Here is a 13,636-nt window from a genome sequence, read left to right on the forward strand (position 1 = left end):
CAATTTAAAAATTTGTGATTGCAAAGTTACGGCAAAATTTCAAAAATCTTTTTTTTATTGATTTTTTTTTGAAGCAGTTAACGTCTTATTTTGTCTAGATGGCGCTAGCTTTCTCCGGGATTTGACTCACTATTTTTCATAACCCCCCTCCATTTTGGGGCTGAAAAGGGGGAAGTAAGCTTAACATTGGTTGTTTTGTCGCTTAGTATGGGGCTCTATGGGCTGCCATCCGTCCTTCAGTATTGGTTCGTCCATGGACTAACAACAGCAATGGCGCGAATTGCAGTGCTGCCAGCCGTACATTAGTCTTGGGCATGGACAAAAGCCTAACTTCTTTAGCCGGCGGAAGAAGGCCGCGTGCTCGCGTTTTTAGCGCGAAAACTCAAAGTTTTGGTTTCTTATAATTTTAAGCATTAAACTGTAAATGTTTTTAATGCCCCTGTGATTATAAATCATCCACAAAAAGTATTAAAATAAGTTTGAATTTAGGTTTGGTATACTTTTTATGGTTTTAGAAATTCTAAAATAGTAAAAGTACATCATTTTAGTTTCAGTGTTGCGTTTTCCGAAACCGGAAATGAGTCCGACACGTGGGTAAAAAAAATTTCATTATTTACTCCAGTTTTTACTCCCGATAACGCTGGGGCAATTCGTCACGCTCTGGCTGGCTCTAGTGTGACTCTGTGCAGCGAGACTGGATTCCTTCTTGACGTTAATATCCGTAAAATAGAGATTGCTCATAGAGATCTATCGTGATGTCACCCATTATATTCACCCATAGAGAAAAAATGGTACCAAACATGGCCGCTAACTGTCAAACGCAGTCCCGTGACGTTAAACCCAGGGTCCTACGTCACAATTGATATAACTCAATTACGTCGCCTAGGCTAGACAGCGAAGTTAGTGACTGAAGCGACGGAATACGGAACGGAATGAATCGAATTATAAAAGCGAGAAAGTAAGAATTTATTTATCGAAAATTAGGTAATTTAATTATGAATATAAAAAATTAGGAAAGAACTTTATATTTGGGAAAATTGTGTAATTTCATATAAAACCGCGGATATGTCTTGCAATTTTTTTGAAAGCTTCAAGAAAGTCATGAGATCTTGATAATATTATTGGATATGCCAATATGCTATATTACTATATTATCCTTGAAATTTATTTATACGTAATCCCTGTTTTTGTTTTCAGTTTAGAAATATCGATGAAAACAACATGATTGTAATTGAATCAAAAGAAAATCTGTTGAAAAGCGACGACGAAGAAGATCTCATTTTTGACCACTCAACGCTGTTACATAAAGATGCTTCGTACCGAGAGCCTGGGTATAGATGTTGTCCTAGTGGAGGAAAATTACAGATTGCTAAAACTGTTAACCTTTGCTTGTCTTTTTTTGGACTGGTAACTAAACTTGACTATAATTATAAATCATGGCCATGAATGTATCGCTCGTTAATTCTTTAATTGTTGCCAATAGGGGTTGTGCTTTGCTATTCCGACAGCTACCCTCGCTGATCTACAAACAGCTGTTCAAGCTAATGAAAACATTAAAAACATCTATACAGCAAGATATAGTGGATATTTATTTGGTGCTATAATTGGTAATTAAAATTAATTAATCTTACAGAGAGTTTCGTTAAAATAGAAATTAAACTGTTTAATTTTGTTTATAGGCGGTTTCTTGTTTGATTGCTACAACAGGCAATTTTTACTGTTCTTAAGTTTATTAGCAACAGGAATAGGGATAATTATCATGCCCTTTTGCCAAGAATTACCCGCTTTGATGGCTTGTACTGCAGTTACCGGAATCACGATGGGATTTTTAGATACAGGTAAAAGAAAAGTGGTTTTTTTTTTAAATTAGGTTGTCCCCACAAATATCTGGGACTCGAGAGTCCGCGCAAATATCTCGGACTCGCGAGTACCCGCGAATGTCTCGGACTCGCGAGTACCCGCGAATATCTCGGACTCGCGAGTAACAGCGAATATCTCGGACTCGCGAGTATCCGCGAATATCTCGGACTCGCGAGTAACCGCGAATATCTCGAACTCGCGAGTATCCGCGAATATCTCGGACTCGCGAGTATCCGCGAATATCTCGGACTCGCGAGTACCCGCGAATATCTCGGACTCGCGAGTGCCCGCGAACAACTCGGACTCGCGAGTATCCGCGAATATCTCGGACTCGCGAGTACCCGGGAACCTCTCGGACTCGCGAGTACCCGGGAACCTCTCGGACTCGCGAGTACCCGCGAACCTCTCGGACTAGCGAGTACCCGCGAACCTCTCGGACTAGCGAGTACCCGCGAACATCTCGGACTCGCGAGTACCCGCGAACATCTCGGACTCGCGAGTACCCGCGAACATCTCGGACTCGCGAGTACCCGCGAACATCTCGGACTCGCGAGTACCCGCGAACATCTCGGACTCGCGAGTACCCGCGAACATCTCGGACTCGCGAGTACCCGGGAACCTCTCGGACTCGCGAGTACCCGGGAACCTCTCGGACTCGCGAGTACCCGGGAACCTCTCGGACTCGCGAGTACCCGGGAACCTCTCGGACTCGCGAGTACCCGGGAACCTCTCGGACTCGCGAGTACCCGGGAACCTCTCGGACTAGCGAGTACCCGCGAACCTCTCGGACTAGCGAGTACCCGCGAACCTCTCGGACTAGCGAGTACCCGCGAACCTCTCGGACTAGCGAGTACCCGCGAATATCTACACTCGCTCAGGCCTAATTAATACCATTGATCTTGGCAGGTGGTAATGTATGGTGTTTGGATTTATGGGGAAGACGAAGCGCTCCATTTATGCAAGCTCTGCATTTTTGTTTTGGATTGGGAGCCTTTGTAGCTCCTTTAGTCGCGGAACCCTTTCTATCCCCGTTATCTGGACACTTAAACAATAGTTCTTTCGAAAACAATACTTTTTTGAATGGTTCATTGCTGAGTGTTCCACGTGTGGGTCTTCCTCAGTATCCGTTGATAAGTGGTAAACATATCATAGTGAAGCACTCTTTCAGTGTCGAGTTTGACAATTCTTTCGAATTGCCAAATGAATACGAACTATTGGATAGAACTAAACGAGATGCTTTTAACGAAAGCGAATGGGCCAACAACAACAATAACACCACGATATCGGAAATATTTATTAGTCCCGATTATAACTCCTCCGTATCTACGAACAAAACCTCAAATTCCGAGAATGATAGCCTAGTACCGAAAAAGACTAGTACAGTCCCGACAAGTAGTAGTACTACGATAAAACCTAAACCCAAGTATGTTGACGGAAATAAATTAGCACAAGATACGACATGGAATAAACCTCCTTTGGATAAAAAAACTGGAAATCCTATAACACCCGCCGCCAGTGATCAAAGCAACAAGCCTTCATCCACAGCCTCATCTACTTCCGTCGCTACAACCTCTAATACCACTGTGGCACCCAATACTACCCTCAAGACTGAAGAGACTGTCTCAACCACGGAAGTTCCGAAACCAACTACTTTAAACCTTGTACCAAGCAATTTGACTGAAAAAATCACGACAGAAATGCCTAATACAACTGTAAAGATTGAAACATCGTTAAAACCTACAGAAAAGAGCTTAGACACCAACCATAAATCTAGTCAGATCGCAAAGAACAAGGTCTATTTTCCCGAGGGAAAACTTAACGATCAAGGAACTGAAACGCCTTCCCAACTTCCTACTGGTACATCAGGCCCTACTACTTCAACTACAGTTATTAAAGTTGAACCGACAAGAACAACTACCACTGAGGATATTAAAGTACCACCAACAACAGCAGCAACAACCACCTTGCAAAGTTCTGCGAAAATGTCTGAAGTTAAACCTCGTTTGAAGTTATCTGAACATCTGCCGTTAATGATGAAGGGAAATACTGCTGAATTGCAGGATTTAACGGATAACCCAATTAAGCAGACTACGACTACGACTACGATAAAGGAACAAATTAAAACGGCGTCAACTATTGAAAGCTTGAAATTGAATCCTCCGACCACGCAAAGTGTAATTAAAGAATCGGAAACGATTCAAAACAAAAGTTCAAAATGGAATGATGACATATTCTCCGTTGTCTTTGATTTTCTTCACAAGAATCGATTGGGAAAGTTTGAGATTCCATACATCTTATTGGCGGTCTATATTTTCTTCGTGGCAATAGTTTTCTTGGTGTTTCTGTGTAAAAACCCTCGCGAGCCTCGTTCCATGCAGTTGGAAGAATCAAATAAATCGAGGGACTTGAGTCTCTCCTTTCGAGTAGTCATGGTTGGTTTGATGGCCCTCTTTCTTTGCCTTTATGTAGGCATCGAAGTTGGTGTTGGTGAACTTCTAGAGACATTTGCCACTAAAGAAAATTTGCAGCTGCCTCAATCGAGAGGTTATTTCCTACCCTATCTTTTTTGGGGTAGTTTCGCCGCGTCTCGCGGTTATTCTATATTTGTGGCAACCAGGGTCAGTGGTCGGCGTATGTTGATTGCCAATCTTTCAGTTTGTTTGGTAGCCTCTATCATGTTGGTAGCGGGTGCTGACAAGCTGGAAGCATTGCTTTGGATCGGTGTAGTCGTTTTGGGCTTGGGAATGGGCCCTCTCTTCCCGACTTCCATTTCGTGGCTGGAAAATTATCTTCATATTACCAACAAAACCGCCTCTATATTTATTTTAGGGGCTGCGGTTGGTGAAATAGTCATACCGATTATCATAGATTTGTTTATTAACCAAGAACCCATGGTTCTAATGTATGTCAATATTATAGTCAATGCTCTTTGCTTTATATCCTTTATCGTGTTGTGCGTCATGGCGTCAAAACGCGAAAAGTACGGCGGTAAAAAACCCAATCGATCCATGTACGAATTGGCCAATACTCACGATTACGACGACAGTTCGGAACTCTTATCGTCCGCCAATAATGATCACAACCATAAAAGTAGCAGTACCACAAACGGTTATTACTTGCAAGTTAAGAACCGAGGTGTGTCATCGGGAAATGGCAACGAATACGCTAGAATTTCTGAAACTTAGTATATTGAACTAGATATTATCGAAAACGTTATTAATTATCGTTAATCACTAAGATCGATCGAGGTACACCGCCTTTTGATTTTGTTTGGAAAATGTTTCAAAGTACATTTTTTCAGCTGTTATATATCCTTTGAAACTATACATGGTACTCCATCATACATTTAGCAAGTGTGAAAAAAAAACAACAAAAATTAATTTATTTTATCCCCTTATATTCCTAGTGAAGCTCAAAGTATAAATGATAGTTAATGTATAAAATAATTTATAAATTTACAATAATTTAGTTACTAATGTAAGATATATTAATAACGCATTAAAAATTAAATATAAAAACTCTAAATTAGGAAAATAATATTTACCCATAGTTCAAAAAACGTAAAAACTACGATGAATTAATTAGGAATATCTCAATATCATGGTTTTTGGCTGAATGCAGTAATGCACATTCACACATTTTCCAAATTAAGTTTTGTTATGCATAGATTTCAGACTAGGATGATTAATACCATTTACATCAGGAGGTCAGGATACTTGACGGACAAAGTGCAGTACCAAGAAGTTATATCTAGTTTACTAGGGATAAGGTATAAATTCGCCACATTTCCAGCTCTATCTCCAGTCCAAACGTAGGTCCGGAGTCAATCCCCGTCTCTAAATTACAGCCAGCATCTCATTGGTTCTTGAAAACTCACGTCAGCGCGACGACGCGAGTGACGAAAATTACAGTCATATTTTCCAACTGAGGAGAGGCGAAATAGCCCGGCGCCTCCTTTTACGTCCCCCCTTTTATTTTGAAAGGGGGACTGGGACTATGGCGCGCGAATACAAAGGCATCTTATACCTTCTCTCTGAGATACTGATATAACTTCTTGGCAGTACCAAGTAGCCTCGCCTCATTGTGTAAATGGTATCAATCTTCCTAGTTTGAAAACTATGTAAACTATTTACTTAAAAATAGGCATTCTTAAAACAAAGTGTTAATTGGTTAAAAAAAACTTCAATTATTGTACATAATATACAACAATTTGTATAAAGAAAACTTACTCCTCTTAAGAACACAAAACACATGATTAATTGTTATGTTTAAAAAGGTTTTTTTTAAACTAATATGAAATAGACGAGAGTTTAGTTTTATAAACATAGAAATTTTTTCTTTTGTCTTTTGTCTTTTGTCTCGTTAAGCATCTCAAGTTGATCTTTTATGAAAACTTGAATATATTTTAGATTTTGTATATTGTTTAAAAGTAACCACCATAAATTTTCAAATGGAAAAAAAAAATAACGTTAATTTGCTGTGAATAATGAATTGTAGACAGAAGTTAAATAAATAAAAAATGCTTTTATGAAATTAATTTCAAACGCATTTATATTACCTCTGGTAAGTTATAAAAGCTTAGGGGACCGCGGACCGAAGGTTAGGTGCCGTGGATCAGGCCGCCACCCTCACGTCATACCAAAGAAAGTTGCTAGACGGGGTTGGCCGCCATATTGGATGAATGTCTATCTGCGTAGTTGATACTACTGATGGGTGGTTTAAACATGGGGAGGTCTTTATAACATGATAATTTTGTGCATAACAATGCTTTTCAAATGGACTGTTAATTAATTAGGGAGAAAGCGCGACCATGAGGTATAGCGACCAGTGAGCACGTATAGAGTAGTGTCGGTAGAGAGGGGAGTAGACTTTATCCCTCCCTCTAGGCGCGTTTTTGTAAGAGGGGATACTGTACGCGCCTGGTAGGGGGAATGACACTGAGCTAAGAGAGTAATGTCAGTTCTACGTATGCAAACGTCATACCCTTCTATCTCTTAGCTAAGTGTCATCCCCCCTACCAGGCGCGTACAGTATCCCCTCTTACAAAAGCGCGACTAGAGGGAGGGATACACAGTCTACTCCCCTCTCAACCGACACTACTCTATGGTATGACGTTTGCATAGTAGAACTGACATTACTCTATTAGGAGGAAAGGGAAGGCAACTATAACGGCACAACCAGATATCTCTCTGACGCGCACCTACCACGGCGCACAGCCGAGGACACAGACGTCACGTGATTCGTTAAAGTAACAGGCGGCTCCATTATCACCCCTAGCATGCTGGCTAATCTTCTGGACACGAATTTTACCTTGCCAAAGGCAGGAACCAATCAGACCTAATGCACTAGGTCCCATTGGTTCCTGCCTTTGGTTTAACTAGCCTTTGCCAAGCTTAGCCAACGTGTAGCAGAAAAGTCATCTTTCAGGGGCATCAACGGAGCCGCCCTTTGCTTTAACAAACGTCCGATTTTTTTCCCTCAGTTGCGCCGATTGCAAATGTGCTGAGCAGCCACAGCTCAACACAGGTTATGAAAGGGTGAGGGGTTGACGGAGAACTCGGTCTCTCAGAGTATCAACCTCATACTGTAGCGACTAAGGCTATATTCTTTCGTAATTAAGACTGGTCAACAAACCAAATCATATTTAAGTTTTCAAAATATGATTCAATAAAACTCCACACAATTTCAAATAATAAACCATTGATAAAAATCATTTTTATTTCAAATGATCAAGATATTACAGTACGAAATTATTTTAATAGCATCATTCTGGGCGATATGCACATGGACATTAGTTCCTGGAACAATAATTTGCAGGCGTAGGGTATTCTGACTTGGGAGATCTAAAATAAAATCAAACTTATAACTTGGCCTAAAACGCCAAAAACCACCCCCACTATTTTCCAATTTGAAACGTACGTACCTGTGTCTTATTCCTACAACCCTTGCATTCAAAGGTGTTGTTACGCAAATTAGCGATACAAACTAAACCACACAAGTTACAAACATGAACTCTATAAGGATCTGAGACTTCGAATAATCTCTCCCTTAGAAACTGCGCTGCTCCGTGAGATATTTGACAATCTCGCTCCATTTCACCAAAACGTAAACCACCGTCTCTCGCTCTGCCTTCCATAGGTTGCCTAACTAAAATCTGCAAAGGTCCGCGAGCTCTCGAATGAATCTTATCGTCCACCATGTGTTTTAGACGTTGATAATAAGTTGGGCCCAGAAAAATTTGGGCGTTGATCTTTCGACCAGTATGTCCATTGAACATAACCTGTAAACGGTAAGTTTTGGGTTTTTCCATAAGAACTGCGGATTATAGTTGTTTCTAACTAAACCCGGAGATTTACTTCGTTTCCTCGTAAATGATAACCGTATTCTTGTAACAAATTTGAAATTTTCTGTACGTTAACGGAGTCGTTAAAGGGCGTGGCGTCGCCAATTTCTCCTTTATTTGCCGATACCTTTCCTTGAAGGCATTCGATTAAATGACCAATGGTCATACGGGATGGAATAGCGTGTGGGTTAATTATAATATCAGGTGTCAATCCTTCAGCCGTAAATGGCATGTCCTTCAATCATAATTCCAAGGTTACCACTTTGTAAACAAGTATTTGTCACTTTGGCAGGACATTGTCAACTTACCTCTTGTCTGTAAGTAATCCCGCAAGTTCCCTTTTGTCCGTGACGACTGGCAAACTTGTCCCCAATCTGGGGAATACGGACTGATCGAACCCTGATCTTGACGAATTTGTATCCGTCAGAGTTTAAAGTCAACATGACTTGATCAGCAATTCCAGTTTCACTATTTCTAAGGAAAGTACTAGCGTCTCTTTTGGTAAAACGTTTCGTCGTACCTTCAAGCTACAGAATAAGAATAATTTAATTAAAACCATTGAACTCATGAACCAGTAAGTTTAAATTCCCTAAAAGTCAAACCTCGTCATCATTTTCTGGAAGCACGATTGTCTTTCCAATAATTACATCATCACCGGACACACGAGTACCTGGTGAAATGATGCCATCGTCATCTAACTTATCATAAATGGCGTGACGCATTCCTTGACACGTTTCGCGAGTTGGTCTTTCAAACTGTTGTTCTTGGTCACCCATTTTTTTCAATTCCGAATCTTTGTAAGATCGGTAAAAGACAGACCTACAAGAAAGACGAAAGTTTATAACGAAAACCGCAAAATTGTCGTGCAATTCTTGCCACAATACCTAAAGAATCCTCTATCAATAGCTGAAGCATTGATAATAATAGAATCTTCTTGATTATATCCAGTGTAAGACAAAATAGCGACGATAGAGTTGATACCAGCCGGTAACTCTCTGAAACGCAAGTATTCCATTGACCTGGTGGTAACCAAAGGTTTTTGGGGGTAGTAAAGAACGTGAGCTAGCGTGTCCATCCTGACGTGGAAATTAGTGATGTAAATTCCCATAGCTTGTTTCCCCATAGCGGATTGATAAGTGTTACGAGGAGACTGATTGTGATCAGGGAATGGAATGATAGAGGCGCAAACTCCCAAAATCATAGAAGGATGAATTTCGCAATGAGTGTACGATGAACAATAAGCCATGTCCTTGTCCTGTATATCATCGGGTAACATAGACACCATGATGGTTTCCTCCTCCAAAGTATCAATGAATTCTACAACACCACTGGCAACTAAATCTTGCCAACTGTAATTGTTGTACTCTCGTTCTTTAAGTTGCTCAATGTGGCTTTTCTTCAACAGCAACTTTTGATTCTCTACAATCAGTAAAGGGCGACAAATGCGACCCGCGTCTGTGTAGATACGAATTTCTCTGTCACGAATGTCTCGAACCATGGAGACCTCAGATACCACAATGTCCATCTGCCTTCGCAATTTACGTAAGGTGTTCATAAGTTGGTCAGCGTCACGATGAATGCCAACCCAACATCCATTAACGAAAATCTTGGTTGCGCTGTTATTGAATTAAGACATTATATAGTAATAAGCTTTGAAGTTATCTAAGCAAGAGAGAAATCCTACTCTGCAATTGCAGATGGCGCAATTTCTTCCAAGTTCTCCATACTCCATTCTTCCAAAAACTCAAGAATAGGAGATGGTTGAGAACCAACGGAAATATAAGACATCAGGGCCAGGTTTTTCACCAAACCTACAGCATGACCCTATATTTATTCCGGAATTGGAAACAAGCTCGGTTAGATTCCATAATCATTGCTGAAAATGGCAAGAAGAACACTATTCTACCTCTGGAGTTTCAGCAGGGCAAATCATACCCCATAAGGAATTATGTAACTGACGAGGTTTGGCCAGTTTGCCATCACGTCCAATTGGGGAGTTGACACGTCGTAAATGAGATAAAGTTGACGCAAAAGTCAATCTATTCAATACTTGAGAAACACCAGCTCGAGCCTGATGGGCTTTTTTCTGATCTCCCCAATTACCAGTGGCCAAAGAATACCTCAACCCATCAGTGATGATTCTCGTTTTAATTGCCAATTCAATGTTAAAGTCTTTCCCTCTGTCGATGAATTTTTGAGCGTACATTCTCACTTCTTTAGTTAAGTTACGGAAGAGGCTAGAAATGGTTATGGAATAGATATGTTCGCTTAGCTCAACTACGAATTAAAAATTTCCGCAATATTATACCCTCTGAAAAGAAAAGCCATTAATGGTCCTGCCAAATCTAATCTCTTGTTTCCATAATGATCTCTGTCATCCAATTCTCGCCTACCTAAAGCTGCTAATAGAAGTCTGTGTACCATATAGCTATGAAAAATGAACGTACAAGATCATCAGTTGGCTAGTCTTTAGTGTTTATATTAACATAAGTTTATAAGACGTGTTCCGTAACTTGTATGACACTATCTATACTTTGTTATGCCAAGGATGATGTATTAATGGGGAGAAGATGCGAAATATGAGAGAAATAAGCGCGCTGTGGACAGTTCAGGTCCGGTGGGACGCTAGAAATGGGGGATGAATACTCGAAAAAACTGTGTGAAATATATATTATCAGAAGTATATAATACTTCTCTTCGAGAGAAGTGTACCACAAAGCGGGGTAAGTGTAACGTCACTCTTCCCAACATCGGATCATTTAGAGCAAGGTTACTAAACCGTATCACATACACGATAAATAGTTCCCTCATCATTACTTTATCAGCGTTTAAATATTTGACAAGACGCGCTTGTGCAAAAACATTTTGTCCCATGTCAAGACGAGGTTTGTGGGATGATTGCTGGGGATTTAGTGCCAAACAACTATAGAATTCACCTTACGGTGCGATGCCCATTTGTAGTTTGATGAGCGGGAAAGCAAACTAAAAGGGTGAGCCTTTGAAGAATGACGTTACATAACTAAAGCATTAAGAGGTTACAGAGTGTCATCCTTCTCCCATTATCCCCTTCTGATATTATGTGTCTCATGTAGAACGCCCGCCATTATCCTGAGTATTCTTCCCCCATTCTTAGCGTCCCACCCGACCTGAACTGTTCCACAGCTAGAGCGCCTATTCTATTTCTCTCGGATATCCCATCATCCTTGGTAATGCTGGAGACTTACTTAGAGCTGTTTCAAGAACAACGCGAGTATTGACTAAACGCGGTTTTGCAGGACTACCATCTTCCTATTTAGTCTGTAATAAGCCTTTGTCAGCGCCTCACCAGGTATCTTCGCTTTACCTCGAATCTATGACCTACGTCACTTCATGACAAGCTCCAGTTTGTAACCAGTGACAAACATATGGAACATATCTTATGAACTTATGACATTAATCATTGTTAATGGCACCATGAATGAATGCCAAAACTAACCCTAAGTAGTAAGCCTTCTTAGTTTCACAAAAATCACTGACACCAACGTGAGGAAGCATTTCTTTTTGAAGAATTTCTTTAGCATATTTGATTCTTTTTTCTTTAGTAACACCTGGTCGAGCTCCACGAGCTCCTATAAAGTTAAGGGCTACATTTTGTTCTTGAATTACAAAAGCTTCATCGAGGGAAGGTTTCACCTACACATATACATATATAAATCTCTAGGTTACATAGTTCGGAACTTCCTAGTCTTAGTACCCCCTAATTCATTACCATCTCCATAATTTCGGGATCTTCAAAATCATAAATAATATGTTCCAAAATATCTCTGTCAGCTACAAAGCCCAAGGCTCTAAAAACAATCATAATAGGGATTTCTTGTTTAATGTAAGGCAAGATGCCAATGATTCTTTGTCCAATGGCGCTTTTTCGGACTCCTTGTCCTCCTCTAGCTAACATATTAACCCAAAGAGTGGAAGTAGGTCTAGAAGAATGTTCCACGCAGGATCTACATTCCGCTTTATAAGCGTATTTTGAATCTTTCATTGAAAAGACATATACAGTATTGGTTGCCATTTTTTCTTGAGCGATTAGAACTTTCTCAGATCCGTTAATGATAAAATATCCACCAGGATCTAAGGGACATTCGTTCAATTCGCATAAATCACGATCACTTAAACCACTGAGAAGGCAAAAGGTAGAACGAAGCATAATGGGAATTTTGCCAATAAAGGTTTTTTGATGTTGAGTTTCAATTGGATCTTCTCCTTCTTTAACAACTGTTTTGGTTATGTCAACGTATAATGGCGCGGAATAGGTCAAATTACGAAGTCTAGCTTCGTTTGGCATCATAGGTGTCGGAGCACCATCTTTCTCCCAATGAGTTGGTTTTGATAAATAGATTTGTTCAAACTTCAATAGGTATCGTGGCTAAAAATGAATAGAGAGTTAGGAAAAAATCGTTTTCAACTTACTTTAGAAACGTCTGACGCTTACTGGATTCTCTATTTCGCCAGTTGTGTGTTGCGCTTCAGCTTGCAATTCAATCTGCGGGGTGTCTTCTACGATTCTTTGAACAGACATCTGAATGAACTCATCAAATGAATCGAGTTGCTGTCGAACCAAACCCTTTTCATCAAAGTAAGAACTGATGACAATCCAGCAGGCTTCTTGCCACAAGTCTGGTGTAATGTCATCAGAATTGTCTTCCTCCATCGGTTCTGTAAATGATTGTTATGTTGTGTTATATTGTGTACCAACTTACTTATAACACGCCAAGGCTTAAAATGAACATTAAAATACGTACTAACGAGCACTTATTTAAAACATAATTTTTGATTTAGAGTACGAAAAAAGCTTTTACTCACCCTCTTCTTCGTACATGATTGCAGATTATCTAATTAAATCTGCAAAAAGATTTAGATTTTCAACCGTTCGTCTTCGATTCACTCTCTCAACTCTCGAGTCTCGACCAGAAGAGAGAGAGCAGTATGTATAATAATGTTTTCTAAAACTTCATGATAGATGGCGCAAAAGCTTCCATTTATCACGCGATGGTGTCGCCATCTCGAAGCCTAGATAAGAAATGTATTCTTGAAATCAGTCAAATTTCCCGCCTTTTTTTAGTTCCCTTGGTTGCATTGGGATGGCGCCACAAGCGCGTGATATTGTTAATTGGGTCTTATATCCTAGCGGAAAGCAAGGTCTATAGAGTTGCAGCTTGAGCGGAAAGGCCCCTCTAGTGGTAATTTTCTCAACTCAATGGTTATATTCACCCATATGACGTACAAATCACGTGACGTTAACGGCCAAAATGTTTTGGCGCCGGCAGGACAGGTTGTTTCGTGACTTTTGTTTGTATTATCACCGTAAGTTCCGTTATCTTTGTGCCAGGTCCTTTAATAAGGAGGTAATTGCTTTTAATATAACTAGCTGGACGATCATAGTAACGATAGGGT

General features: G+C 40.2%; 2 protein-coding genes across 2 annotated transcripts; one reads left to right on the forward strand and one right to left on the reverse strand.

Annotated features, from left to right (window-relative positions):
• Positions 1–625: 625 nt before the first annotated feature.
• On the forward strand, positions 626–6,397 carry LOC149610421 (uncharacterized). The gene is made up of 5 exons (XM_089858947.1): positions 626–958; positions 1,198–1,407; positions 1,484–1,607; positions 1,680–1,838; positions 2,767–6,397. Exons 2-5 carry the CDS (start codon positions 1,222–1,224, stop codon positions 5,043–5,045), a joined length of 2,748 nt encoding a protein of 915 aa, XP_089715073.1. The 5' UTR covers positions 626–958; positions 1,198–1,221; the 3' UTR covers positions 5,046–6,397.
• A 1,146-nt stretch (positions 6,398–7,543) lies between these two features.
• Polr2B (RNA polymerase II subunit RpII140) lies at positions 7,544–13,158 on the reverse strand. Its single transcript, XM_089858942.1, has 13 exons — positions 13,046–13,158; positions 12,675–12,898; positions 11,952–12,608; positions 11,679–11,875; positions 10,512–10,631; positions 10,110–10,440; positions 9,888–10,027; positions 9,088–9,819; positions 8,806–9,022; positions 8,512–8,730; positions 8,217–8,438; positions 7,784–8,140; positions 7,544–7,703 (listed from the first exon to the last, which is right to left on the reverse strand). Exons 1-13 carry the CDS (start codon positions 13,059–13,061, stop codon positions 7,611–7,613), a joined length of 3,525 nt encoding a protein of 1,174 aa, XP_089715068.1. The 5' UTR covers positions 13,062–13,158; the 3' UTR covers positions 7,544–7,610.
• Between the last annotated feature and the right edge of the window lie 478 nt (positions 13,159–13,636).

This window comes from Phalangium opilio, unplaced genomic scaffold (assembly GCF_054372755.1).
Source record: "Phalangium opilio isolate 3A_F unplaced genomic scaffold, DU_Popi_V2 ptg000329l_1, whole genome shotgun sequence".
Taxonomy (NCBI): Eukaryota; Metazoa; Arthropoda; class Arachnida; order Opiliones; family Phalangiidae; genus Phalangium; species Phalangium opilio.

Coding starts and splice junctions, on each gene's coding strand:
- LOC149610421 (XM_089858947.1), top strand. CDS start 1,222: ATGATTGTAATTGAATCAAAAGAAAATCTGTTGAAAAGCGACGACGAA. Junction 1,608..1,679: donor TTTATTTGGTGCTATAATTG/GTAATTAAAATT, acceptor TTTTGTTTATAG/GCGGTTTCTTGTTTGATTGC. Junction 1,839..2,766: donor GATGGGATTTTTAGATACAG/GTAAAAGAAAAG, acceptor TGATCTTGGCAG/GTGGTAATGTATGGTGTTTG.
- Polr2B (XM_089858942.1), bottom strand. Junction 8,439..8,511: donor GGATTACTTACAGACAAGAG/GTAAGTTGACAA, acceptor TTATGATTGAAG/GACATGCCATTTACGGCTGA. Junction 7,704..7,783: donor GTTGTAGGAATAAGACACAG/GTACGTACGTTT, acceptor ATTTTATTTTAG/ATCTCCCAAGTCAGAATACC.